The following is a 27727-nucleotide window of genomic DNA, read 5'->3' as shown; positions in this document are numbered from 1 at the left end:
ATTAGCAACGGATGAAAACATTAAAGCTGTTAACCGAATCACTCACTGTAGCCGTGGCACTGCATCTTAGAAAAGTCTAACTGCATTTGTTTCCTTATCCTGATGTGACTTAGAGCATCAAATGCACTTCCATAAGATGTTATGTGGTTCTATTTTGTCAGTTAACACAATATATTTTGAGTACTGCTGTTATGCCACAGACCTTACGACTGAATGAAATACATCAATTGACCAGTGGGATAGGTGAGTTACAGTGTATTTGGTGTAATTATGTCTGTGTTATTTACTTTTAACCCTTTAAAAAGACCCGACGTGCATCTTTCCATTTTTGGCGAATGTCCGGATCTGCCATATTGTATTGTTTACATTTATTCTCCCTTTTTATGATTCCATGCATGCAGAGGCTCTGAGTATAAACAGTACTTCACTGACAATCGCAATCTCTATGTTTACCCTCACATGTGAAATACCATTACGCATTGACGCATTCTGAAATTTGTAGTAATTTTACTTCCTTGTTACAACCGCCACCTCATAGGCCACTAGGGACCCTGAACTATTACATTAAGTGTCAATAGCTCCAGCCCACCTTGTTGGGTTTGCCGGGTCTTGTTTGGCTTGTGTTGGTTATGACATGTTGTTACCTGTGAGCTTGGTATGAAACTATGGTTGAAGGTATACCTGCATGATTCATTGGGGTGGAAATCGACACTTTGAAGATGTCTTTGGAGAGTGATTACGTGCTAACAGTGTTGAAATGATCCTGCGAAAATTGTTTACATTGTGATTCATTTTTGACTTCAGCGAGGTGACTTGCTACATACTGAATAAGAATACAACAGCTGAACGACATGTCATGCCTGAATAGGATCGACGTGTTGTGTATCCATGGATGAAAAAAAGGACGTATTGTACTTCTGAGAAATGGGATTAACAGCTATGTATGTTGAAAGAGCGTTTGTGGTGTGTGTACATTTCTTATTGGCAGCACACGGTGAGTAAAAGATTATAGACGTTCCCTTTAGTCAGTGATTTGTTATGACTGAATTGACAGAAGTGCGAACGTCAAACTCCCTTGGTGTCACTGAATGTAATTGTGCACTAGCCTTTCTTCACTTACAACGTAAACTACGTGAGCTCATATGTTAGTAGAGTTGAGACAATAGTCTTTTCCTGACTTAGACTTAGAAATGCCAGTCGTGTTTCACTTATGTAGAGTGCAAAGGGATTCATTTGCACAACCAAGTATCAGCATAATACACACTGACGTTATGCTGATTTGAGATACTATTAGAAATGTCTACACCATTAATACAATAGGCAATGTCAGACTTCGTTTGCACCATTTACGTATCAATATATATATATATATATACTCACCAGTTTGGGGAAATGAAATATGCTAAGAGCCCTCTCGTTACACATAGAGTATATTTGGTAGTCATACATTATGATTTCATCAGTAATATCGTATTTGAAACATCAGTACATTCACGAATGTCTTAAATACATAAATGCACTCGTTTGTTTAAAAATGCATAATATTATGGTATTTCCTGACTGTAGTAATATCTTTACATCATATTTAGCCAAGTATATTTGACAGTGAACGGTTACATTATATTCAAAGGTGACACCAGAACTGGGAACAGGTGTATAGAGGGGTTGCCAGGTAGCTTTACAGTACAGCTAAACTGTTCTGCCGGTGAATGGATACATGTCAAGAACGAGGCGTATGGAGATGGAGACACCACAACATGTCGCCTGAAATATGATCTGTCGTGTAGTAGGGTTCACAACAGCAGCCAGAATGGCCTGATCGTCAACTGTAATGGAAAACAATTATGCCGTGAAACCATACAGCCAACACCCCGAACAAACTGTAACTTTACAGATGCTGCTGCGGAAGTACAGTACAACTGCATTCAAGGTGAGACGCCAGTTAAAGCCATGGCGCTTTTGTCTTTGACCGGGCATTGCCTGACTGAATTGTTAATCATAATTCGAGACAACTTGGCAATGACGGAACTCTTTTACCTATCATATCCCTTGGTGAAAGAAAAAGTACACGAAACACGTGTTGCCAGCGGGATTCGAACCCGCAATCTCCCCCACACCCTTCCCACCACCCCACCGAATGGCAAACGAATGTAGTCTTCTGCCTCGGCGACGTAGAAGAAACTTTATGAAAATAACTCAATATTTACTTACTAATAGTTGATCAATTTATGAACGATGAAATATGTGTTTTATGCTGTACGTTTTATGAAATCCATGGCATTGTACATACGTGTGATTAGGTAGCTTTTCGTTCAAAGAAACGCCCAGATAGAAAAAAAATCGCTCTTATCTTGATCATACATGTAAAAGGCCCATCAACATGTGCAAGTCACATTTAGGTGATTGATAAATGTGCTCGTGTTGGTCCTGTATCAATTATATACTTGGCCCGGGGTTGCATTTCAAACGCAGTTTAACATGAATACCCCACTGAAACAAAGTATACTGACTCCGAGCCTACCAGTCCTTGTTTTAGCCCCTTAATGCCGAGCGCCAGACAGACAAGTACTATCTTTTAACGTTTTTTGCCATGACGCGGCCGGGGATCAAACCGGGCGGAAGCACTACCACTAGACCACGGAGGCGGTCCACTGTTCAGTAATGTCTACATGTTTCACTACATTGTAAACCTAATAGTCGTACGTGCATTACATGATGTATAAAAGAGTATGTGTGTTCACGTGTACCTTATAATCATTAGCTCTCTATCGTATTTGTTGCAAAGAACCATGATTATTACATTTTCTGTCAAGCCTGGATCTGTCACATTCGTTGTTTGCCGTTCTTTGACATTTGATCTCGACGTGCATATCATCACCCAAAATCTTTTTCATTGTCTTCACATCACACAATACATGTCTTTATGCAGGGGTCGTAAGTGCCGACTTCAATAAAAATCGGTTAGTTACAATATGTATTCTGGCTGATTTAGCATCGTACTGGTTTGCCTGACCCAAACGCGATAATTTACTTGACGCTGTTAGGCGAGAATGTTATTAAATTTTCCTGATTTTCAACTACAAATTAACTTTAACAGTTCATTCATGCTCATATCATGCTTTGGCATAATTCACACATGTATCGCTGTCAACATTTGCTGTTAACATTTAAAACAAATCTTTGTGTTAAATGTAGTTTTGATATGAATACAAATTCTACGTATACTTCCTGTCTCTATCAACGTTATGTGAAGAAGTGTAAATACATGTATGTTTAATTTTTGTGTGAAAAGAGTGAGTGAGTGAGTATGGTTTTACGCCGCTTTTAGCAATATTCCAGCAATATCACGGCGGGTTGTGTGAAAAGAGATGGCGAAAGGTACGGGTGATCATGATCATTGGTGTTTTGCGGCCTCTAGTCAGAAGGTTTCAAACATATTATATATTATGTGGCCGCGGGTGACCCAGCCGTCTGAATCCCGGTTCGCCCTTGACTGCGTTGAGGTTTATAAACCATACCCGTGCTCATGGGTTTCACTGAAGTGGTAAACTACCAAGGCCAGGATCTCTGATATAACTGAAATACTGTACAAGACGGTGTTATACAAACTCAAACCCATTTTTATAATTCTTAGTTTGCTATGAGACACTGCCGGAATCAAGTAAGAGTAGTGTTAGCCTAATGATGTCATCGCAAGACTGACTGGTTAGTCTTTGGACGGACCCCCTTCGTGGTCGAGTGGATAGATCGAATGCCCAGAGATCGTAACTTCCATCCCCCAAGTCGCGTCATTCCAAAAGGTGTTAAAAGATGATATAACTTCTTCTTACTCTGTCTGGCTTACCCTGGCGCTTTGAATTGAGGGGATAAAACTGAGGCACTATAAAACCGGCAAAAGTCGCGGGACGTCACTATAAGAGTGCACTAATATTTCAACGCGGTATTGAATCCCAATTCACCTCACCTCACGTTACTGTATCGTGGGACAGTGGTAACAAAATACAAACGAAATCATCCAATTTGCATACTGCATCCATGTGCGAATCGTGAGCTTGTAGGAAATTGAAGTTGTCTTATCGGATAAACAATTCAGGACATAATATCCTGAGTCAGTGACTGCAGATCTCGAGACCAACGATTAGTGTCTTGAGGCCAGGAACACTATTTGATTTAAAGATTGTGGCTGTACTGCACTTACATAAATAATGCCTCTGACTCAGTATTAGTTCACTATAGCTACTAACAAAGTTTATTGAAAAAAAGTCAAATATTACAGTATACTGTGGCAGTAGGTTTAAGATACAACAATGATGTCACACGGGACAACATCTTAAATGGTTGTAACGTAATTAGTTACGTATTCAGATGTTGCCTTATGCAAATACATGTGTCGATTACGTGTAATTCGCGTCTTCACGATACTTCCATAGATACATGCACGTATAAGGTATAACTATGTTAACAGCAACCATGTTTGTGTTAGTATTGTTCCTCATAACTTAGTTTTGAGAAACGAAAAAACAAATGGCTCTAAGTAATATCATCTTGTTTGTTACAATATTCATTAACACATCTTGACATGGAGATCAGAGGTTAGACGTGTGTAAGTACCATGTTTCAGAATCGTGTTTGATATTAATTGGACCATTTTCATGGCACAACAAAATACACGGGAATGCTGTACTGTATTCATCTCATATTTTCATCACCATTGCCATCAAGAGTATATGCTCTGTAATCACCGGCCAAAGGATGCTGCCAATCACTTATCTAACATCATGACCAGCTGTATATTCCGATTGTCACCTAACTGTTACCGGTAGGAAAGTAATTCGATATCCTTACATTTGAAATTCGCGTTCCCTTCATTTTGTCCTTGATCTACCGGATGCCAATACAAAAACAAGCATGCGTGTGAGCAATTTGCTTGATATGACCCACAGCACATGTCGCTAATTTTAACCCAACATGTAAATTGTTCTACTTGTCATATGCACTGTGTTTCAGGCAGTATGGATTTGTGTAGTACAGAAACAACAGTACACGGGTCGGTGTACCTCCATTCCCCGGGCTTCCCTGACAGTGTCGGTGTGAACAGCAGCTGTATTGTTAGGATCACAGGGCAGAACATACGAGTAACATTGGTAGAAGAGCGGATGAAGACAGGGTTACTTAATATCTCAGGTGACGGGAAACAACTCTGGACAAGCGTGAACGTGAACCAATACAACAGGCTATTACAGGCAACAGCTGACGAAGTAGTAGTAGTAGTCTATGATAACCATGGTCAGAATGGATCAAATGTATGGATACGTGTTGAGGGTACGTATGAGTGTTTTGATAAAATATGTCTATCAATTAATGTAATTACGAATTTACGCTTAAAGAAAATCTGATTCCCAGCATGATTAAAATGTTGCTTCATTTTCCGAGAAAACGTGAAATTAATTCCATTTACTTTAAGTGCTTCCAGTGTGATCCCTTTTAATGATTAGATTCCATTAATATCATGAACAGTTAATGTCTGGTTTGTCAAATGTATCATATTTCAAACTACAATTTCGACACAGACTTCAGAACCGCCAAACGAAAATGCAGTGAGCCACATTGAAAAAAAAATCTTTTGACATTGATCCATGATCTACTCAGATAATTTGATGATATTTGACGTGACTGGTATCCAGAACCATTCAACGTATATACTGTTTTCACAGTAGTTTGTATTGGAACCAATTCCTTAGTAAATATATACATGACACGCGGCTCAATAGTTCTGCTAGTTTCTCACAATGTCAAGAATTTACATCCCTTCTTTAAGATAAATGTGTGACGATGATATAGTGATTGCTACAGAAATATGTTATTAATAGCTTCAGGTCAAATGAATATAACTTCCACGAGACAAATATCGGATGTATCAGCCACATCAGTAACCCCGTCAACACAGCAGCCATCACGTTCACCAGGAACAACCAGTCAAAGTACTTCGGCCACACCGACAACTGCAACAACAACAAGTACACCTTCTATTACTATGAGTGAGTGTCGATTGATAACGATGTTTTATGGCCCCGGGAATACGTGATCAGCTGATTACCTTTACATATTTATATTATTACTTTTGAACATTTGCGTGTGGTATTTCACATGTATATTTAAAACATTTCTGTAACATCCTTATTAATGAGAATTAAGATAACACGTCCCATTTTAATTCTGGAAACCCAAAAGTCCAGAAACTCTACGCTCTTTGCCCAGTATCGGTTAAAGGTATTTACAAAATTAAACATGCCGTTTTCATGGGAACATACCAAGGAAGAAAAAATGAAAAAAAAATTGTTTAAAAACTCAATATTTAGACTATGTCGCCCATGGGCCTGCCCATGGGCGAAGTCTGGCTCATGGGTAGGCCCATGGGCAGGCCCATGGGCGAGAATATTTTCCTCTACTTAAAACTCATGTTTTTGTTTCGCAAATACATTTAATGTATTTATTGAAGTATCATGACACAAAATTTAACTCATTTTAACTTAATTCAACGATTTTATAGCGATATTGAAATATTTCGCCAATGGGCGAGAAAAAGGTTTGGCCCATGGGCGAGAATATGTTCCTTTACTTAAAACTCATGATTTTGTTTCGCAAATACATTAAATGTATTTATTGAAGTATCATGACACAAAATTTAACTCATTTTAACTTAATTCAACGATTTTATAGCGATATTGAAATATTTCGCCCATGGGCGAGAAAAAGGTTTGGCCCATGGGCGAGAACATGTTCCTTTACTTAAAAATCATGATTTTGTTTCGCAAATACATTAAATGTATTTATTGAAGTATCATGACACAAAATTTAACTCATTTTAACTTAATTCAACTATTTTATAGCGATATTGAAATATTTCGCCCATGGGCGAGAAAAGGTTTGGCCCATGGGTAGGCCCATGGACAGGCCCATGGGCGAGAATATGTTCCTTTACTTAAAACTCATGATTTTGTTTCGCAAATAGATTTAATGTATTTATTGAAGTATTACGACACAAAATTTAACTCATTTTAACTTAATTCAACGATTTTATAGCGATATTGAAATATTTCGCCAATGGGCGAGAAAAAGGTTTGGCCCATGGGCGAGAATATGTTCCTTTACTTAAAACTCATGATTTGGTTTCGCAAATACATTAAATGTATTTATTGAAGTATCATGACACAGAATTTAACTCATTTTAACTTAATTCAACTATTTTATAGCGATATTGAAATATTTCGCCCATGGGCGAGAAAAAGGTTTGGCCCATGGGCGAGAATATGTTCCTTTACTTAAAACTCATGATTTTGTTTCGCAAATACATTAAATGTATTTATTGAAGTATCATGACACAAAATTTAACTCATTTTAACTTAATTCAACTATTTTATAGCGATATTGAAATATTTCGCCCATGGGCGAGAAAAAGGTTTGGCCCATGGGTAGGCCCATGGGCAGGCCCATGGGCGAGAACATGTTCCTTTACTCAAAACTCGTGTTTTTGTAGCGATCTTTAATGAACCCGGCCTTACCTCTCAAAACGTTTTGACAGTTTATCATACGAATTCATGTGCGTGTACTCCAATTCATTGGAGTTATTTTCCACAACATTTAATTTTAGTTAGTTTCTATTTCATTTCCCGTTTTTTTTGTCCCGTTGATACATCACACTGGGCAATTACGTGACACTAGGTATGCAATATACAGGTACGCGTGCGCGTATTTTAATGAAAAAAACTATTCGTCTTTTATTGCATAACCTTTGGCTAAATATCTTACATTCTAACGAAATCTCGAAATAATTATTTAATTACAAGCAGTGTCGAACTGACCAGTAGGAATTATGTTTCAATGCGATTGAGGAAAACGTGAGTGAATATTGTGACACTAAAGCAACTTTTAACTGCATTGTCACTTTTGGTATGAAAATGGTAATAGTTAAGAAAAACGTAACAGCCTTCTTATGATAATTCTCATATTCTCATTAGTACGTTGTGTCTAATTACAGTGTCGGCCTTATTTACAGGTGGTTCTACAATACTTGTTGTCGGTCAATTACAATCTGCCACACCACGCGTGAATAAACAGTTATGCAGGTGTTGCTGTGGGCAAATACCTAGCCTGTACATGTATATTTTTGTGGATACATGTATTACATATTTTCGTTGATATGTGGATATATTAAGCACCAAGACATAAAAAGTTTATGAAAGATGAATTTGTGCCTTGATATATATATTCAACGCGAACGAAGCTTGTATTTTCTCCGCGATCCTGATGTGTATCATCGTTTAATTGGTCATTCATTAAAAGTATGTTGTGAGGCGATATCAAAGGAGCCGCTCAATATACACAGTGTCGTCCGTTTCGCGTGAACTACCACCCTACCCTGTCAGTAAGAGTTATGTAATCGGTACACAAAAATATTTGGTGCGATGTCAGTGTGGAAGGAGTTTGAATTACGTCCGCCAGTGGCCACAGAAAGTATAGTACCAATCAACAAGGCCAATGCCGTACTAATAACCTAGTGACTCTCGTAACAACGGCTGTCAATATGTCTGCTACATCTACCATACCATCATCCCTGTCACAACTGGCGTATTAACGGTTTATTCAACAAATTATTGTAGAAATGTCGTTACCAGACTAACGTACGTCGTATTCAGTCCTCAACTGGATGTCACATTCCTTATATCAGTTAACAGCCCTGTTTGTGAAAATATTTACTAGACATAAGATTTAAAGACTAATAAAATCAATTGTAAGACCGCATAGACCATAAAACCGAATAAAATATGTCTTGGTATCATCTCTTGTGTATTAGATGATGGCAATGACCGGAAATGTTATAACGTTAGATTAAGAAGGAGAAACATTAAAGTGTTTTACAATACTTGGAAACATGAGCAATAAGATGTAGCAACATAAACATGCATGGAATAGGGACAAAGGATGAAAACAAATTGAAAAGGATTTTAATACAAAATTAATCGAACTAAATAACTTGCCTGAACAGAAGGGGTACCCAAACTTGTTTGACAGTTATTCGTGTGTTGTAGACTGTCGAATCGGACTCATGTGTGTACGTAGGGTACGCATATCTATTGCAAGTTTTAGTACTCATACACTTTCTCTTTTTGTGTTTTGTTTGTTTGTTAGTTGTATAACGCCACACTAAGCAATATTTCAGCTGTATGACGGCGGTCTGTAAATAATCGAGTCTGGACCAGACAATCCAGTGATTGACATCATGTGCATCGATCCACGCAATTGGGATACGATGACATGCATCAACCAAGTCAGCGAGCCTGACCACCCGATCCCGGTAGTCGCTTCTTACGACAAGCGCTGTCGCCCTTTTACGCCAAGAATGGTTTGTTGAAGATCTTCACGGGTCTATTGAATGCAGGGATTTGTATAAAGTCATCAGACAGCATACAATGCCAACTAAAAAAATATACTCAGTGACTCCGCAAAGTAATATAGTACGGTACTTAGAGTACATGTGAGATTATACTCAGATTAGGGAGATGTTTAATCCATATAACGTGTTATTATTCTACCTAACAATGTATTTAATGAAATGAATGCAAAACAAACTCAACGGCTAAAAGGTTTCATTGAAAAAACTACCCCTAGTCTTGACTAATAAAACAACTGCAACCCGACACAGATTAAACGCAACTTACAAACACAATCATAATCTGGTTAGTCTGTATCACTCAACGAGGCCGCTTACTCTGCCCACAGTATGACAGTATTGGGCAGTTCAGTAATTTGGAGCCAAAACCAGACAGGTACGCTGGTCACACTTGACTGGTCTGACTGATGATTAGGTCGTCTGACAATTGGGAGTGAACCATAGCAAGAAGTATCTGCGAAACTATTTGCTCCTTTTATGGGACCGATTAGTTTTATGACCATGGGCCTCGGCACAAGCGTGGTGTTGGAAGACAAGTTATACATGTACATCCGATATGGTGACTGTTTTTCGCTATTCATATTGTAAATACATTCATAATACCACAACATTTTAGTACTCCTTGAAACTTTACAATCACTTCAATATGTACAATAGATTGAACGAGAACACTTGATATATTGCAGATTATTAAATCATTGTATCTATTATCAGCCGCTACGTTTGTATCGTTTGCATTGTACAAAGAAATATTTTATCTGTCCTTTTGCAGATTTAGCCTCAGAATGTGCTCATTCGAATTAGGAACGAAAATAATTGCTTATCATGAGTATATATGATACAGTTAAAAGTTACTTGTACACTGTAGACGTATTCACTTTAAAGTCGCATACGACCTTCGCGAGCGAGTTGAATGATCCAGGTTAATTGGAACGAAGTCTAGAAAGGGTTATAAAGTTTTGTATTTGGTAATGTGTAGGTTTGTTAAATATAATTTTTTAAATTCCTTTTATTTCAATATGTAAAAACATAACTATGCGCTTAAAAACAGAGCTGACTTGATGGGAGATAGCCACCTCAGTTTGTCTGTTGGACACGGTTTAACCTTACTGTGTCCTCACCCTGGTTGTTGTTACCGTTGTTATAAGGGATTAAGAGCTACGGCTCATTGCATTTTTGGTTACAGTCTGTATCACTAAAGTGGACATGTGCAGGTGAACTCTGTTCAATTAGTATATGAAATGCCCCAAAATGTGAACTCCAGACAATAATAACCTGAGGGTAAATCCACGTGCGTCTGCCTTTCCCCTCGTTCACCTTCGAAATCCTTGATTATTATATCATGCCAGAGTTCTGAAATTCAGTGACAATGTTGCTGAACAGTAGAATCTGATGGACGTTTTGTGCAGAACCTGTTTGACACTATGGGTTCCAGGACCACTAACAATCTGAGCTGAAAAAGTTTGGTCCTAACCGCACCCAACATCTACAAGTTTGTAAGCTTGTAGACATCATTAAGAAGTAATTAACAGTCCCATGCTGAGACCTTTCTCAAAATTCAGACCGGTGGCAGGCTGCCAACAAAGAGAAGAAAATATCGCAACCCCGACACGAGTGTGCTCAGTCAAACAATGAACTTACGACCGGCAGAAAACAACTCCAGTTGAGTATGCCGATGCTGTATCTCAGCCGTGTTGGCCTGAAAATTTAAACATGCTAATTAAATCCAAAATCGTATAATTATTTTTAATAGAAACCGTATCTTAATTTGTTCTTGCACTGCATCATATCGTGTATTTCATCTGTATATGTGTAATGTGTATATGTATCAATGACTACACTTATACCGCATATTCTGCAACAGACTATAATTAATCACCTTATTATTGTCTCTCCATTTACCATGGCTGACTGCACTAATACCCTTTTAACAGTGGACACCGATATCAGTATACATGTAGGCTTTTTGTTCAAAAAGGAATATGCAGGAAATTATATGTAACAATTAACTGTGTACTAATTACATGTTTGAATGTTATCAGTTTTGCGTTCTGAGATACAGTGATGTAAGCATCTTCTAAAATCTTCTAAAAATAGAATAAAATACAAAACTCTCTGCCGTAATTTTTTTGTGGAAATTATTCGATCAAGTAAAAATGACTGCGTGACAAGACGAATCAACTATTTATACCCGATAAAAGAAACTACCGTATTTTAGGAACAGTGCTACAACAAGACATTTGAAATTTCTAACAAGCAGATACATTAGAGACAGTGACTAGACTACAGGTACGTAATCCGTATCAATCAAAGGTGTAAAAAAAACTGAAAATCATATCTGTAGGAGACCTACCAAATTACCAAGTTTTATCATTACTATATTTATTACAATGCAAATACTTTAGTGATGCATTTTGTAGAGGAGGGGGCATACACACAAGTATATTGCTTCCGTGTGTGAATGCAGGTTGTACTTGGTATCTCAGTTCTCAGTTTCATACCGGTTGCATAACTGAATTTGTATATGGAACCATGCGTACAGCATGACAATTACTTGCTATTCGTCAGTTTACAACACACATAACACGGTCAAACAATTTTAGGCACCGCTTTTGCGAGTTATTTAGTACAATAATGTTTTATTAAAATCTATTTCAATTTGTTTTCACCATTTTCCCTATTGGTAATTAGTACGGATTGACCTTGTTTATTGTTTCTATACTTTGAGGATTTCTGTGGCAAGTGGCGGACGTAATTCAAACTCCTTCCGCACTGACACCGCATCAAATATATTTGTGTACCGATTACATAACTCTAATGGACAGGGTGGGGTGGTAGTTCACCGGACGACACTGTGTATATTGGGCGGCTCCTTTGATATCTCCTCCAAACATACGTTTATTGAATGACCCCATTAAACGATGATACACATCTCGATGAATATATCAAGGCACTAATTCATCTTTCATAAACATTTTTTTTGTCTTTGTGCTTAATATATCCACATATCAACGAACATTTGTAAAACATGTATCCTAAAAAAAAATAAACATTTTCAGGCTAGGTATTTGCCCACAGCAACACCTGCATAACTGTTTATTCACGCGTGGTGTGGTAGATCGTAATTGACCGAGAGCAGGTATTGTAGAATCACCTGTAAATAAGGCCGACACTGTAATTAGATACAACGTACTAATGAGAACTATCATAAGAAGGCTGTTGTTTTTTCTGAACTGTTACCATTTTCATACCAAAAGTGACAATGCAGTTAAAAGTTGCTTTAGTGTCACAATATTCACTCACGTTTTCCTCAATCGCATTGAAACATAATTCCTACTGGTCAGTTCGACACTGCTTGTAATTAAATAATTATTTCGAGATTTCGTTAGAATGTAAGATATTCAGCCAAAGGTTATGCAATAAAAGACGAATAGTTTTTTTCATTAAAATACGCGCACGCGTACCTGTATATTGCATACCTAGTGTCACGTAATTGCCCAGTGTGATGTATCAACGGGACATAAAAAACGGGAAATGAAATAGAAACTAACTAAAATTTAATGTTGTGGAAAATAACTCCAATGAATTGGAGTACACGCACATGAATTCGTATGATAAACTGTCAAAACGTTTTGAGAGGTAAGGCCGGGTTCATTAAAGATCGCTACAAAAACACGAGTTTTGAGTAAAGGAACATGTTCTCGCCCATGGGCCTGCCCATGGGCCAAACCTTTTCTCGCCCATGGGCGAAATATTTCAATATCGCTATAAAATCGTTGAATTAAGTTAAAATGAGTTAAATTTTGTGTCATGGTACTTGAATGAATACATTAAATGTATTTGCGAAACAAAAACATGAGTTTTAAGTAAAGGAACATATTCTCGCCCATGGGCCTGCCCATGGGCCTACCCATGGGCCAAACCTTTTTCTCGCCCCTTGGCGAAATATTTCAATATCGCTATAAAATAGTTGAATTAAGTTAAAATGAGTTAAATTTTGTGTCATGATACTTCAATAAATACATTTAATGTATTTGCGAAACAAAATCATGAGTTTTAAGTAAAGGAACATATTCTCGCCCATGGGCCAAACCTTTTTCTCGCCCATGGGCGAAATATTTCAATATCGCTATAAAATCGTTGAATTAAGTTAAAATGAGTTAAATTTTGTGTCGTAATACTTCAATAAATACATTAAATCTATTTGCGAAACAGAAACATGAGTTTTAAGTAAAGGAACATATTCTCGCCCATGGGCCTGCCCATGGGCCTACCCATGGGCCAAACCTTTTTCTCGCCCATGGGCGAAATATTTCAATATCGCTATAAAATAGTTGAATTAAGTTAAAATGAGTTAAATTTTGTGTCATGATACTTCAATAAATACATTTAATGTATTTGCGAAACAAAATCATGAGTTTTAAGTAAAGGAACATATTCTCGCCCATGGGCCAAACCTTTTTCTCGCCCATGGGCGAAATATTTCAATATCGCTATAAAATAGTTGAATTAAGTTAAAATGAGTTAAATTTTGTGTCATGATACTTGAATGAATACATTAAATGTATTTGCGAAACAAAAACATGAGTTTTAAGTAAAGGAACATATTCTCGCCCATGGGCCTGCCCATGGGCCTACCCATGGGCCAGACTTCGCCCATGGGCAGGCCCATGGGCCACACTTCGCCCATGGGCAGGCCCATGGGCGACATAGTCTAAATATTGAGTTTTTAAACATTTTTTTTTTCATTTTTTCTTCCTTGGTATGTTCCCATGAAAACGGCATGTTTAATTTTGTAAATACCTTTAACCGAGACTGGGCAAAGAGCGTAGAGTTTCTGGACTTTTGGGTTTCCAGAATTAAAATGGGACGTGTTAGATTAATAATATTGATACAATGTAGTGTTAACCCAATTCTGCACAATGCTATAAATACTGACAGTATTCATTCTACAGCTTGCTTTCCCTAACAGACCAATCGACAACAGAGGCTGTGACTGCGAATCTAACAACAAAAGAAACCACCACATCCCCTACTACGCCTGATACAGGTGAATATTTGAAACATATTTAAAACAGATCGCATGAGCAATAAAAATGTAGTGAACACAGACATTTTGTGATTTTAATACTTTTGGGCATTCTTGATCACAAACACATGACCGAAATCAAATTTGAAAAGCGGAAAACGTAAAACAGACAATAAACAATGATAGTCGCGCTGCACAAAATCATTCATTCACCCGATGAAGGAGTAGGCATATACTCCGAAACGTTGTGTTCCTCATAATAAAGAAGTTTACATTAATAAATTCTCTCTCTCATGTGTATCAGTTCCACATGCCATTCAAAGAACGGAAAAGAAAAGCCACAAACCCTTTCCGTAATGATGATAAACATGACTAATGATAGAAACCCTAGGAAGTGCTATATGTTAAAACTCTACGACAGTACTGGAAAACGAATTTGGGTAACAAACGTGAAAGAATTATTTTTTATTACAGGTTTTAATTATATTTATGTGTAGTATAATCAGTGTGTAGAATCAGAACCGCTCTTTTAAGTGTCCTTCACCCAGAGACTAAAAGATATGTATTTGCAGAAATGGTTAGAATTAATGTCCAAATCAAATAAATGTTTATATTATAGAATCATGAAAAGTAATTTTGAAATTGAGGCGTACCTCTGTAAACTTGAGTTTAAAATTTTTAGAATTGCACTAGCACGATTTAGATGTTCCTCTTACAACCTGTATATAGAGACTGGTAGATATAATCACACCAATAGAAGAGACAGAATATGCACATTGTGTAACACAAATTCAATTGAAGATGAGTTTCACTTTCTTCTGGTATGTCAAGCTTACAAACATTTACGAGATAAATATTTGCCATCTTTTTACTCTGTACAACCGAATGTCCATAAGTTTGTAGATCTTTTAACTTCATCTAATGATACTATGTTATGTAACCTGTCAACATATGTTGATCACACTGTGCCACATAGAAACAGAATTGTTAGTTAACAACCACGTCACCTACATGTAGATACGCATTGTACTATATGCCTGTGGCCTTTTAAGTACTGAATAAAACTGATTGATACAATGTAGTTAACCCAAATCTGCCCAATGCTATAAATACCGACAGTGTTCATTCTACAGCTTCCTTTCCCTAATAGACCAATCGACAACCACGGAGGCTGTGACTTCGGAATCAAGAACAAAAGAAACCACCACATCCCCTACTACGCCTGATACAGGTGAATATTTGAAACATATTTAAAACAGATCGCATGAGCAATGATAATGTAGTGAACACAGACATTTTGTGATTTTAATACTTTTGGGCATTCTTGATCACAAACACATGACCGAAATCAAATTTGAAAAGCGGAGAACGTAAAAACGACGATAAACAATGATAGTCGCGCTGCACAAAATCATTCATTCATCCGATGAAGGAGTAGGCATATACTCCGAAACGTTGTGTTCCTCATAATAAAGAAGTTTACATAAATAAATTCTCTCTCTCATGTGTATCAGTTCCACATGCCATTCAAAGAACGGAAAAGAAAAGCTACAAAACCCTTTCCGTAATCATATAAAACATTTATATGATTCCGACAATGTATTTACGAGGTGTTTATGATAAATATCAAATAATGATGATACCAGGTGTTTACCAGGAAGCACCCGTTACAAAACATGCAATTGCAGGGCAACTGTTAACCTAAATAATGATAACATACGCTTCGATTTGGCGCGCGTCAATATGGCTGCTCGATAACTACTCACGCAGTTAAGATACTAGGATAGCGCTATTAACATATACTCAAACACACGAGGGGCGTTCAATAAGTTTTGCAACTTCAATATAAGACGAAGTTGCAGAATATCATTTGCGCTTTTAATTTTCAATATAATCTCCATTCACCTCAATACACTTATTCAATTTGTCCTTCAAGCTTTTAATACCACTTTTATAGAAATCCGCTGATTGGCCCTCTAACCACGCCTCTGTGGCAGCCTTTATGTCCTCGTCACTGGGGGCTAAGTCTGGGCTGTTGGGTGGGTGATTTAACTGTACAGATTCAACGTAGGGCAGATTTCATTTGCGGAACAGGAAGTAGTCACTGGGGGCTACGTCTGGGCTGTTTGGTGGGTGATTTAACTGTACAGATTCAACGTAGGTCAGATTTCATTTGCCGGAACAGGAAATAGTCACTGGGGGCTAAGTCTGGGCTGTTGGGTGGGTGATTTAACTGTACAGATTCAACGTAGGGCAGATTTCATTTGCGGAACATGAATAGTCACTGGGGGCTAAGTCTGGGCTGTTGGGTGGGTGATTTAACTGTACAAATTCAACGTAGGGCAGATTTCATTTGCCGGAACAGGAATAGTCACTGGGGGCTAAGTCTGGGCTGTTGGGTGGGTGATTTAACTGTACAGATTCAACGTAGGGCAGATTTCATTTGCCGGAACAGGAAATAGTCACTGGGGGCTAAGTCTGGGCAGTTGGGTGGGTGATTTAACTGTACAGATTCAACGTAGGGCAGATTTCATTTGCCGGAACAGGAAATAGTCACTGGGGGCTAAGTCTGGGCTGTTGGGTGGGTGATTTAACTGTACAGATTCAACGTAGGGCAGATTTCATTTGCCGGAACAGGAAATAGTCACTGGGGGCTAAGTCTGGGCTGTTGGGTGGGTGATTTAACTGTACAGATTCAACGTAGGGCAGATTTCATTTGCCGGAACAGGAAATAGTCACTGGGGGCTAAGTCTGGGCTGTTGGGTGGGTGGTTTAACTGTACAGATTCAACGTAGGGCAGATTTTATTTGCCGGAACAGGAAATAGTCACTGGGGGCTAAGTCTGGGCTGTTGGCTGGGTGATTTAACTGTACAGATTCAACGTAGGGCAGATTTCATTTGCCGGAACAGGAAATAGTCACTGGGGGCTAAGTCTGGGCTGTTGGGTGGGTGATTTAACTGTACAGATTCAACGTAGGGCAGATTTCATTTGCCGGAACAGGAAATAGTCACTGGGGGCTAAGTCTGGGCTGTTGGGTGGGTGATTTAACTGTACAGATTCAACGTAGGGCAGATTTCATTTGCCGGAACAGGAAGTAGTCACTGGGGACTAAGTCTGGGCTGTTGGGTGGGTGATTTAACTGTACAGATTCAACGTAGGGCAGATTTCATTTGCCGGAACAGGAAATAGTCACTGGGGGCTAAGTCTGGGCTGTTGGGTGGGTGATTTAACTGTACAGATTCAACGTAGGGCAGATTTCATTTGCCGGAACAGGAAATAGTCACTGGGGGCTAAGTCTGGGCTGTTGGGTGGGTGATTTAACTGTACAGATTCAACGTAGGGCAGATTTCATTTGTCGGAACAGGAAATAGTCACTGGGGGCTAAGTCTGGGCTGTTGGGTGGGTGATTTAACTGTACAGATTCAACGTAGGGCAGATTTCATTTGCCGGAACAGGAAATAGTCACTGGGGGCTAAGTCTGGGCTGTTGGGTGGGTGATTTAACTGTACAGATTCAACGTAGGGCAGATTTCATTTGCCGGAACAGGAAATAGTCACTGGGGGCTAAGTCTGGGCTGTTGGGTGGGTGATTTAACTGTACAGATTCAACGTAGGGCAGATTTCATTTGCCGGAACAGGAAATAGTCACTGGGGGCTAAGTCTGGGCTGTTGGGTGGGTGATTTAACTGTACAGATTCAACGTGGGGCAGATTTCATTTGCCGGAACAGGAAATAGTCACTGGGGGCTAAGTCTGGGCTGTTGGCTGGGTGATTTAACTGTACAGATTCAACGTAGGGCAGATTTCATTTGCCGGAACAGGAAGTAGTCACTGGGGGCTAAGTCTGGGCTGTTGGGTGGGTGATTTAACTGTACAGTTAAATCACCCACCTAACAGCCCAGACTTACAGTTAAATCACCCACCAAACAGCCCAGACTTAGCCCCCAGCGACTTTTTCCTGCAGCCGTCGATGCAGGTCCGTCAAAATCACACCTCGAACTGTTCGTCTAGGGCGAATGCCTTCAGCGCGTTAACGGTTCCCACTGTCTGGGCTTATATCCTACTTAATCCTGGTATTGCCGTAGTTGTAGGGCAGGCCGTGGTGGTTCTTTCACGTAAGTGACGTAATCGTATAAAATGCCCTGTGCTCTAGTACATAGTCGACCGGATCTGGGAAGGTCCCGAGTTCTCCTGTGTGTCTAACAACGGTTAGACAGCCTTGTAAAGGTGCTTAGTGCTACGTGGAAAACCTGGCTACAGCTGAAGATGATTCATCTGTTTGAGGTCGACCGATGGCTTTGTTGCGTTGGGATTCCGTCAGTCGTGGCATGTTTTCGTTGTTCACTTGTTGTAAGATGGCGATGGCATGCAAAAAAACCCCCAAAGTTTGCATAGCCCAACAAGTGATGTTGGACGTGCATGTCACGTTGGAGTGTTTCTGCGCCAGGCTTTCACGTGGTTGTGTTTTTGCGATCTTTTCACCATATTTCTGCAGTACCTAATTTTTTTCACACATATCATTCCCAATCCGTGCAGAAATGATCAATTCATTTTGGGTATTAATTCTGTATGGATGTCGGCAACATTATGACAGATATATGCGACTTTACTACTTTTGCGTTTCTTGCAGGGTATATTTCAGTGACGTTTCCCTGTAGTAGTTTTTGATTGATGTTACTCAAAAACTAATAACTGACAGACGGATGGCAATACCAATCACCTGTGTGCTTTTGTTTGACTCATTAACATTAAGGTTGTATTATTTAACCATCCGGGGAGCGAATTTATGATAGCTTTCAATTTGCACTTGTGATGTGAGATGACAGCTTATAGATTTGAGATTGACGTTCCTTTTTATTTCATCACATGACTGAATATTTTTTAAGAACACGTCCGCTGAAGTAGCTTTCCCAACTGCACGTACATGTACGTATCTGAATAACAAAATACTGTCGATCGTGAGTTTTCGGAAAGAGATGATATTCAGCTGGTCATGCTAGAGGAACTCGTCGTATTATTAATGATATATACATATCCATATCCTCAGATTCTCGCGGGGGCACGGGTGGCCAAGTCGTCTAAGGCGCCCCGTTTCGCTGTGCAGAGTTGCGTCCCTTGGGCACGCCAGAAACCTATGATTGTGGGTTCGAATACCGGTTCGCCCCGATTATGTTTCTAGGTTTGTCAGCACCATACCCGTGCTCGTTGGTTTCACCGAAGTGGTAAACGTCCGAGACCTGCATCACTTCGGGCTTTCCTCCCACATTAAGCTGACACCCCGTGATATAACGGGAATACTGTTAAAAGCGGCGTTAAACCCAACGCACTCACTCACTCAGATTCTCGCTGTAAATAGCCCTGCTTGCGCTCCAAATTCAGCTGATTAGAATCTGAATATCTTGTTGTCGCTGTGTATTTACTAATCAGACAACGTATCGTGTTATGGTCATTTCCTTGTATGCTTTACACCATGTCCCAAATGGATGGAAATAACATGAACTTTATTTATTAAATATTAACTACAACCTGACATAATTCCATATTAAGGTAAAGTACCAGATTTCTAAAGTTTACTCTTCCTGAAAACGTCGTAGTATGATATATTAAACCCAAATAGTTTGTGTATCTAATTATTCCTTTTACATCACATTTGTCCGTTTCTTCGTCACAACTGCAAAAAAATTAAACATATGGAGACACAAAACCTTCAACAACCGTGTCAACGGCAGCAAGCTCTGATGCAGGTAAATATGTCATTTGAAGGTATTCCTCTGAGCATTACATGGTCACAATGTGACTACATACAAGTGCATGAAGCAGTGCATGTTTAACAAACCTTTCTGACGTGGAAATACGAACTTAATAAAACATGGTTGGAAATGTAAACTAAATTACTGTATAAGATACATATATAGACGTAATCGTAGTCACAGACTGTTCTCGTTGATTTGTTAAAACATAAGAAAAGTTAATGTAATGTTTTGATGCTCAGGACTGTCATTTACGAAGGACTTCTCGGCAATACTTTTGCTGCAAGCTGTCTCCACTAGAAGTAATGTTTAATTTATAGGGGTTTGGGGGGAAGCCCAGTGGCTAAAACGATCCCTCCTCATGACACAGGCTTGGGTTCGATTCCCCAAATGGGTAGAACGTGTGAAGACAGTCGTGTAACCTGTCGTGATAGTGTTGTAATAGAGTAAACTTACTTACTCACTCACTTATATTCATATAACGTATTAACCTTACATTTACAGGACTGATAGTTTGGGTTGCCTCTGCCTCATCAGGCTGTATTATCACAATCGTAATTGTCGTGATTGCAGTTGTACTATGCAGGTAATATTTGATATATTTATTTATAGATTTATTAAAAGACTCATGTCTCCGGTCAAAGTTAATCTGAGTAATCACTAACTGAATATACCTTTTTTCAACTACCAACCCTGAAGACTGTCTGAAAATATATACACTTTAAAAATGAATGTTTATATCATATTAAAATGTCCATTAATTGTCATTTTTATTTCAGGCGAAAAGATGTGAAGACCAGTCGTCCTTATGATCCTCCTGATAACGCGAGTTTCGAAAGCCCTTTTGAACTCAGTTCTATGAACATTGAAAAAGTGCCCTATGGCTCGGGACAAAATGAGAGCAGTAACGTGTCTGGAAGTGGTGAACCGATATTACATACAGAAAGTAGATACAAAACTGGGAACTATAAACGTCCAATGCAAGATCAGTACTCAACCGTGTTGCCTAGGAGTTCTCGACTAAACACGTACGACAACAGTAAATTTACAGCGCCCTCTCTCATGATAGACCCTGTTGGCAGCACGACTGACAATGATCATAATGATATGACAGAAAATGATTTATATAATGGAGGCTTCGCTTCGAGAGATGACACTAGCATTGAAGCTGGAATGGTTGACAATGGACTCTATGATAAATTCGAGTATGACAGAGAAAAGGGATCTGTACACGGCGAATCGGACACTTCTCCTAGCATCAGAAAACAGACGATAAAAGAAAATTGTGACATGATAGAAAACGACGTCTACAACGGAGGGCCTCCTCTCCCAGCTGACCACGTTGGTAGCAAAGATGACAACGACAATCCTGATAAAAGAAGCATATCGACAGAAATAAGTAATATGACAGAACATGATTTGTATGATGGAGGACTGGATACGGGTGATGATACTGGTGGGGGAATGGTTGACAATGAACTCTATGATAAATTTGGACATGACAGAGAAAGGGATTCTATACAGGACGAATCGGACGCTTCTCCCAGCAACGTATTTGATAAAAACGTTGAGGATGACGAGGCTAGCGTCATGGTGTCCAATGGTCTCTACCACAGTTTCAAGTAGCAGCAGAGACGCTGCAGGTGACATGGCCTGTGTTGACGATGATTCAATAGGAACTGATGATTATACAGGATAATATCATATAACGGACATTGGAATAAGATGAATCTTTCAATGATGGGTGTATGCAAACCTGAAACTTACACCCAAAACGGTTATTAGGCATTTACGTCATGGCATCAGTGGGTGCATAATCAAGAATGTATGTGTATAAATGCAGGAAATGAAAAGAAACTGTCCATAGCTACTCAAAAAAATATAGAGACATTAGTTTGATCTAAGTGTATAAATTTAGACGGAACATATTGCTTCCCTCGTCACCCACTGGTCAACTGACGTATATACATATTTGGTCATATTTAATGTTCAAATGCGACCGAACTCCTTTTAAATTTGTTGAAGACTATTTTCAAAATAAGCAATGCTCTTCTTCTGAATGACACTAAATTAAAAGTATATACCGTTCTTTTGCTGCAGTTATAACCCAAAACAATTTTAAGATGGTTTCGTACATCAGCTTTTCAGATTTTTCATATTTGAAGATAACAAATAACCTCACCTCTGCGCTTGTCACTTCGACTGACTCGTGCTGTCATGTGTTCTTTCCATATATACCCTGTTCGTATTCTCTATATATTGCAGTTTTGGCATTTTCACTTGTGATGAAATTTAACAACACGATATAAATTGAGGAAACACGATAACAAAGAACAAATTGAATGTTAGAGGCCGATGTTATTCTTCTCAGGAGAAAATCTTATGCCTTTTTCGTGGAATAATGACATGGAAAGTCGTCGGTTTCCTGATGTTTACGAGCTAATGCTTCTTCCAAATGTGGGAGAAGTAGTTAAACAATCTTCATGTCGTCATGCGTATGTTTATGTTGTTTATATTATTTGTTCACTGATTCAATCACCCCTTTCTCGTTTTACTTTCTCCAGTTTCTCTAATTTACATAATTCAGATGATTGCGTTAAATGTATATATGTACACTTATATAGCACATGGAAGCTAATAAACATTATTTGACTTTTTGTCAGAGTATATTCTATACATCCTAACTAGATACATTTAACGCCAAACACACCGCATACACACATTTCCATTGACTTCCCTACGACCAAGCATTCCCCTATGTGAATGTATGTATTCTTCAAATAATTTGAGCAAATTCCACCCATGACTTTTGCCTCATGCGCAATATTAAACAAACAGTGATCACCATCAAGCTTGAAGATAAACGTGATAAAATATACTAAAAATATGGGATCATGAAATACATATATGTCAATATCACGTGACTCATTTCTGGTTTTGACACTTTCAAGGAAGGTCGATTAATCTCTGTGGACCATTATTTCTGTCAATCTTATTCATTGTGCTTTTCATACAGTTGTGATATACTTGATTTACTTCTTTGTGTAAGAACTAGCAATGAGGCGTCTGCAACGCGGGGAACCTCTACGGGCTATTTGCATGATTGAAACTGGCAGAAGTCAGAGTGCAGTGGCCAATTCGTCCAATGTTTCATAGTGTGTGATTCGCAGACTATGGAACAGGTATCAACAAGCCCAAAATGTTGACGATCGATCTCGTTCAGACATGGATCTAGGCTCTTATCATACAACTATTACTAGAAAGTAATATCTCTTACAAGTTTTGAAATTTTGTGATATAACACAGTATCCCCTACATTTTAGGAATAGCATATGTTAACTATAGGTGGCTAATCGACTTCTTTCACAAAAATGAGGAAAATGCAGGTCGCTGAAAAGCCTGAAAATGACTATTATCCTGTTTCACTTTTATATAGTTAGTGCATATAAAACCTGTATTTTCGTGACTCGACAATCTTATCATCATCAAACGAAAACTTTTCCTTATAATTCCAAAAATAGAATGCTTACTAACCGCTCAAGGTTTCTATTGGATTCGTTAAATAGCCATACAAACTAATGATATGTATCTATGGTCATAGTTAGACACTGAGTAACAAATATTCTGATCGAGTACATTCTTTTCCTTTTCCTTGCTGACCTAATTGCATGGGGATTATCCCCATAAGTGCAACACAGCTAGCATATTGAATACTGGTCTGTCTGCACATTCATACATGCATGAATTGACCGACCGATGTGCGCACCCGTTATAGATTCAAACGTTGGGTATAACACTGTATTACAGGGGTACTCGTGAAGATCGCCGAAGTGGTAATAGTTGACAGGTAAATGCGTATCAAGATCTGAACAGCGTCAGTGATAGTTTGTACCAACAGACAAGCACAAAGACAAGTGGTCTGATTTGACCGGTCTGGAGAAGGATCACACGACCATAATTAATTTTTTGCAGTAAAATGGTCCACAACGTTTCCAAATAATAACGGAAAATGATAGCAAACCATCAGGCTGTCCTTAATTATATGAACGTGAACGAGGCACAATTTAAGATTCTAGTCAATCATGATGCAGCACAATCTTTATAATTACTGAACAAATGGCATAAATGTTAAATAATTATTACATAATGCTCGTTCTCATGAAATGATACAAAATGTTATTAATAACAGAAAACCATGATGTTGTACAATGTTAACAGTCTATCCTTATAAAGTCAAATATTATCGGTTTCATTTATTTACTAAAGGCCATCGAAAGTATCGAACACGTGTAACTCATGTCTTATTTCAGACATCAACACATCTGTAGCAGCAATGGTTGGTGTTCTGGCGTTATGCTGCGTATCGCTCATCGTGTATTGGTAAGTATCTCCTGTTATCTTTACACCCGAACATTTAAGGCAAGACGACAGAGATAGTAATATAAACAATGTAATCTTGATAATAAAAACGTTGCAATGACATTATCATTTGCTCATATTAATAGGGATGTATTTCAATATTTCAATGTATTTCATTTTTGTAGCAAGGTAATCAGGCCCTACAGAACGAACTTGAGATCTAATTCGCAGACATCAGCATCAGAAAACATCCCCCGAAAGGTATTACAAACGCCCAGTCAATATAGAATACAAAATAACAATGTTACAGAGGATAACAGTTACTCGAATCTGGTTATGTATGATAGAAGTAATAACTACGAGAGGCTACATCAACGCAACGACAGTGGTGAGGATCATGGCTATGGTGACACCATTACAGAAGGACCGTTATATATCAACACTGTTGGCGGGGAAGATCACAAAGGTGATGCTGGTACTGAAGGAGGACCGTCGTACATCAACAGTGGTGGCGTGGAAGAAAGCTACAGTGAAACTGGTATAGGGGGATCCTTATATGCCAACAGTAATGGTGGGGAAGACAGCTACAGTGACATTGGTAGAGGAGGACCCTCATATGCCAACAGTTGTGGTGGGGAAGACAGCTACAGTGATACTGGTATAGGGGAACCCTCATATGCCAACAGTGGTGGCACGGAAGACAGCTACAGTGACACTGGTATAGGAGAATCCTCATATGCAAACAGTGGTGGTGTGGAAGACAGCTAAAGTGACACTGGTAGAGGAGGACCCTCATATGCCAATAGTGGTGGCGTGGAAGACAGCTACAATGTACTCTGGTAGAGGAGGACCCTCATATGCCAACAGTGGTGGTGGGGAAGACAGCTGAAGAGACACTGGTAAAGGAGGACCCTCATATGCCAACAGTGATGGCGGGGAAGACAGCTACACTGACACTGGTAGAGGAGGGCCGTCATATGCCAAAAGTGGTGGTGGGGAAGACAGCTACACTGACACTGGTAGAGGAGGACCCTCATATGCCAACAGTGATGGCGGGGAAGACAGCTACACTGACACTGGTAGAGGAGGGCCGTCATATGCCAAAAGTGGTGGTGGGGAACATAGTTAGAGGATTACCGTGATCATACAGCAACAGTGATGGTGGGGAAGATGGCTACAGTCACACTGGTTGTATGACAAACTTGGTGGTAGAGTAGATAGTTGTTGTGACACTGGTAGAGGAGGACCATCATACTTCTTTATTGGTTGTGGGGGAGATGGCGACGGTGACACTAACTTTTATTGCTGATCCCGGGTATGCAAATGAAGCTGAAATTGTTCAATATAGAAAGAAAATATTAGTTCATAGATGCTTAAACGTACACTACAACGCAAAAGTCTTTTACTTTATTTCGCAAATATTCGCGGGGACTACACAGAATGTTGGTAAAACTATTGCGTAGCTACTCGGGGACTACGCAGAATGTTGGTAAAATGTCTGCGTAGCTACGCAAACACTCCGCGGAGCAATCTGTGAAACTAACTGCCCCTAATTGCACCATTTAGCTTTATGACCCCGGGGGTCGGCACAAGCGTGGTGTTGGAAAACAAGTTATACATTTACATCCAATATGGTGACTGTTTTTACACTATTCATATTCTAATTTCAATGATAATACCACACAATCACAGTACTCCTTGAAACTTTACAATGACTACACATGTTAAATACAATAGATTGAACGAGACATGTATTTGGTAAAATACATGTAGGTTTGTTAAATATGATAATAAAACGAATTTCTTTTAAATTCCTTTCATTCAAAATGTCTTCGGGAATTATACAATGTTTGGAATATAGAGCTGACTTGATGGGAGATGTGACGTCAGCCAGCTGAGACTGTGCATGTGGACACAAAGTTGCACCGATTACGTAATACATCTAGACTCTTTGTTCAAGGAGAAATATACAAAAAATGATATGTAACAATCCTCTGTGTTCTTATTGCATGTTTCGATGTTATCAGTTCTGCGTTCTGAGAAACAGTGATTGAAGTATCTACTACAATTAACAACACATGTATATTATAAAGTATAAACATAAATCTATATAAATATATAAAATATATAACTAGACGATCAACTATTCACACCCGATATAAAAACAAAAGACAGGTTTTACTAACAGTGCTATAACATGACAATTGAATTCAAATTAGCAGATAAATTAGAGAAAGTGACTACATCTACGTAATCCCTTTTAATCAAATCAAACTGAAAGTCATATCTATCGGAGACACCCCGGATTTACTAAGTTTTATTCATTTTAATTGACTATATTTCTACAATTCAAAATACTTTAGTGTTACATCTTTTAGAGGAATGGGCATACACACATGAATTATATTGATTCCGTGTGTGAATGCACGTAATACTTGGCATCTCAGTTCTCAGCTTCAATATGCTTCACACGGGTGCTATATCTGAATTTGTAATGTGAAGCATACGTGTAGCCTTCAGTCAAACATGTTTGTGTTGTCTATGCTTTATCCTATCCTTGGGAACCGCTTGTGCACAGGCAAGTTGTTTAGTACAATATGTTTCTCTTTATTAAAACCTATTTCAATTTGTTTCCACCATTTTCTCTATACCCTTTTATGCATGTTTATTTTATGTTTCTTAATCTTACCGTTCATGTCAGTGTTCCCATATCTCGTGTATCTCGTGTATCAGTGTTTTACACTTTAATGTTTCTCCTTCCTAACAAAACGCCATAACTTTTCAGATCATGACCATCCTCTAATACACAACAGATGATGCCAAGACATATTTGATTTGCTTGTATTGTCTACATGGTCCTAAAATTTATTTGATTAGACTTTAAATCTTTTGTAAGGTGCATATTTTCATAAACAGGACCCTTAGCTGATATAAGGAATGTAACATCCAGTTGGTTTTCCATTTATCTTACTTACTCTTTTTTTTTATCAAATAAGAGGACTGTATACGACATATGTCAGTCTGATAACAACGTTAATACAATTACTATGGTATTATGGTATTTTCCTCATTGTTATCTGAACTGAATAAAGTACTTCTATTTTGCTAGTGGTTGTTCAACTTAGTTACTTATTCAACT

At 38.6% G+C, this 27727-nt stretch overlaps 1 protein-coding gene across 4 annotated transcripts; it reads left to right on the top strand.

Moving 5' to 3' along the window:
* The first annotated feature begins 537 nt into the window (after positions 1 to 537).
* Positions 538 to 27692, top strand: LOC124137133 (cell wall protein IFF6-like). Of its 4 annotated transcripts, none has more exons than XM_048383701.1 (8): positions 538 to 994; positions 1631 to 1930; positions 5008 to 5322; positions 5871 to 6038; positions 14424 to 14501; positions 15631 to 15711; positions 24540 to 24609; positions 24774 to 27692. In XM_048383701.1, the coding sequence occupies exons 1-8, from the start codon at positions 925 to 927 to the stop codon at positions 25354 to 25356; spliced, it is 1665 nt and encodes a 554-aa protein (XP_048239658.1). In that variant the 5' UTR covers positions 538 to 924; the 3' UTR covers positions 25357 to 27692. The 4 variants fall into 4 exon arrangements, with proteins under 4 accessions (XP_048239658.1, XP_048239656.1, XP_048239659.1 ...); XM_048383699.1 differs by lacking the exons at positions 24540 to 24609; positions 24774 to 27692 and adding exons at positions 20734 to 20815; positions 21009 to 22886; XM_048383702.1 differs by lacking the exon at positions 15631 to 15711.
* Positions 27693 to 27727: the final 35 nt, after the last annotated feature.

Source organism: Haliotis rufescens, unplaced genomic scaffold (assembly GCF_023055435.1).
Source record: "Haliotis rufescens isolate VD_foot unplaced genomic scaffold, xgHalRufe1.0.p SCAF_5, whole genome shotgun sequence".
In the NCBI taxonomy this organism is placed as follows: Eukaryota; Metazoa; Mollusca; class Gastropoda; order Lepetellida; family Haliotidae; genus Haliotis; species Haliotis rufescens.
The sequence above is the reverse complement of the archived record's forward strand: the minus strand, read 5'-3'. Positions and strand labels throughout refer to the sequence as shown.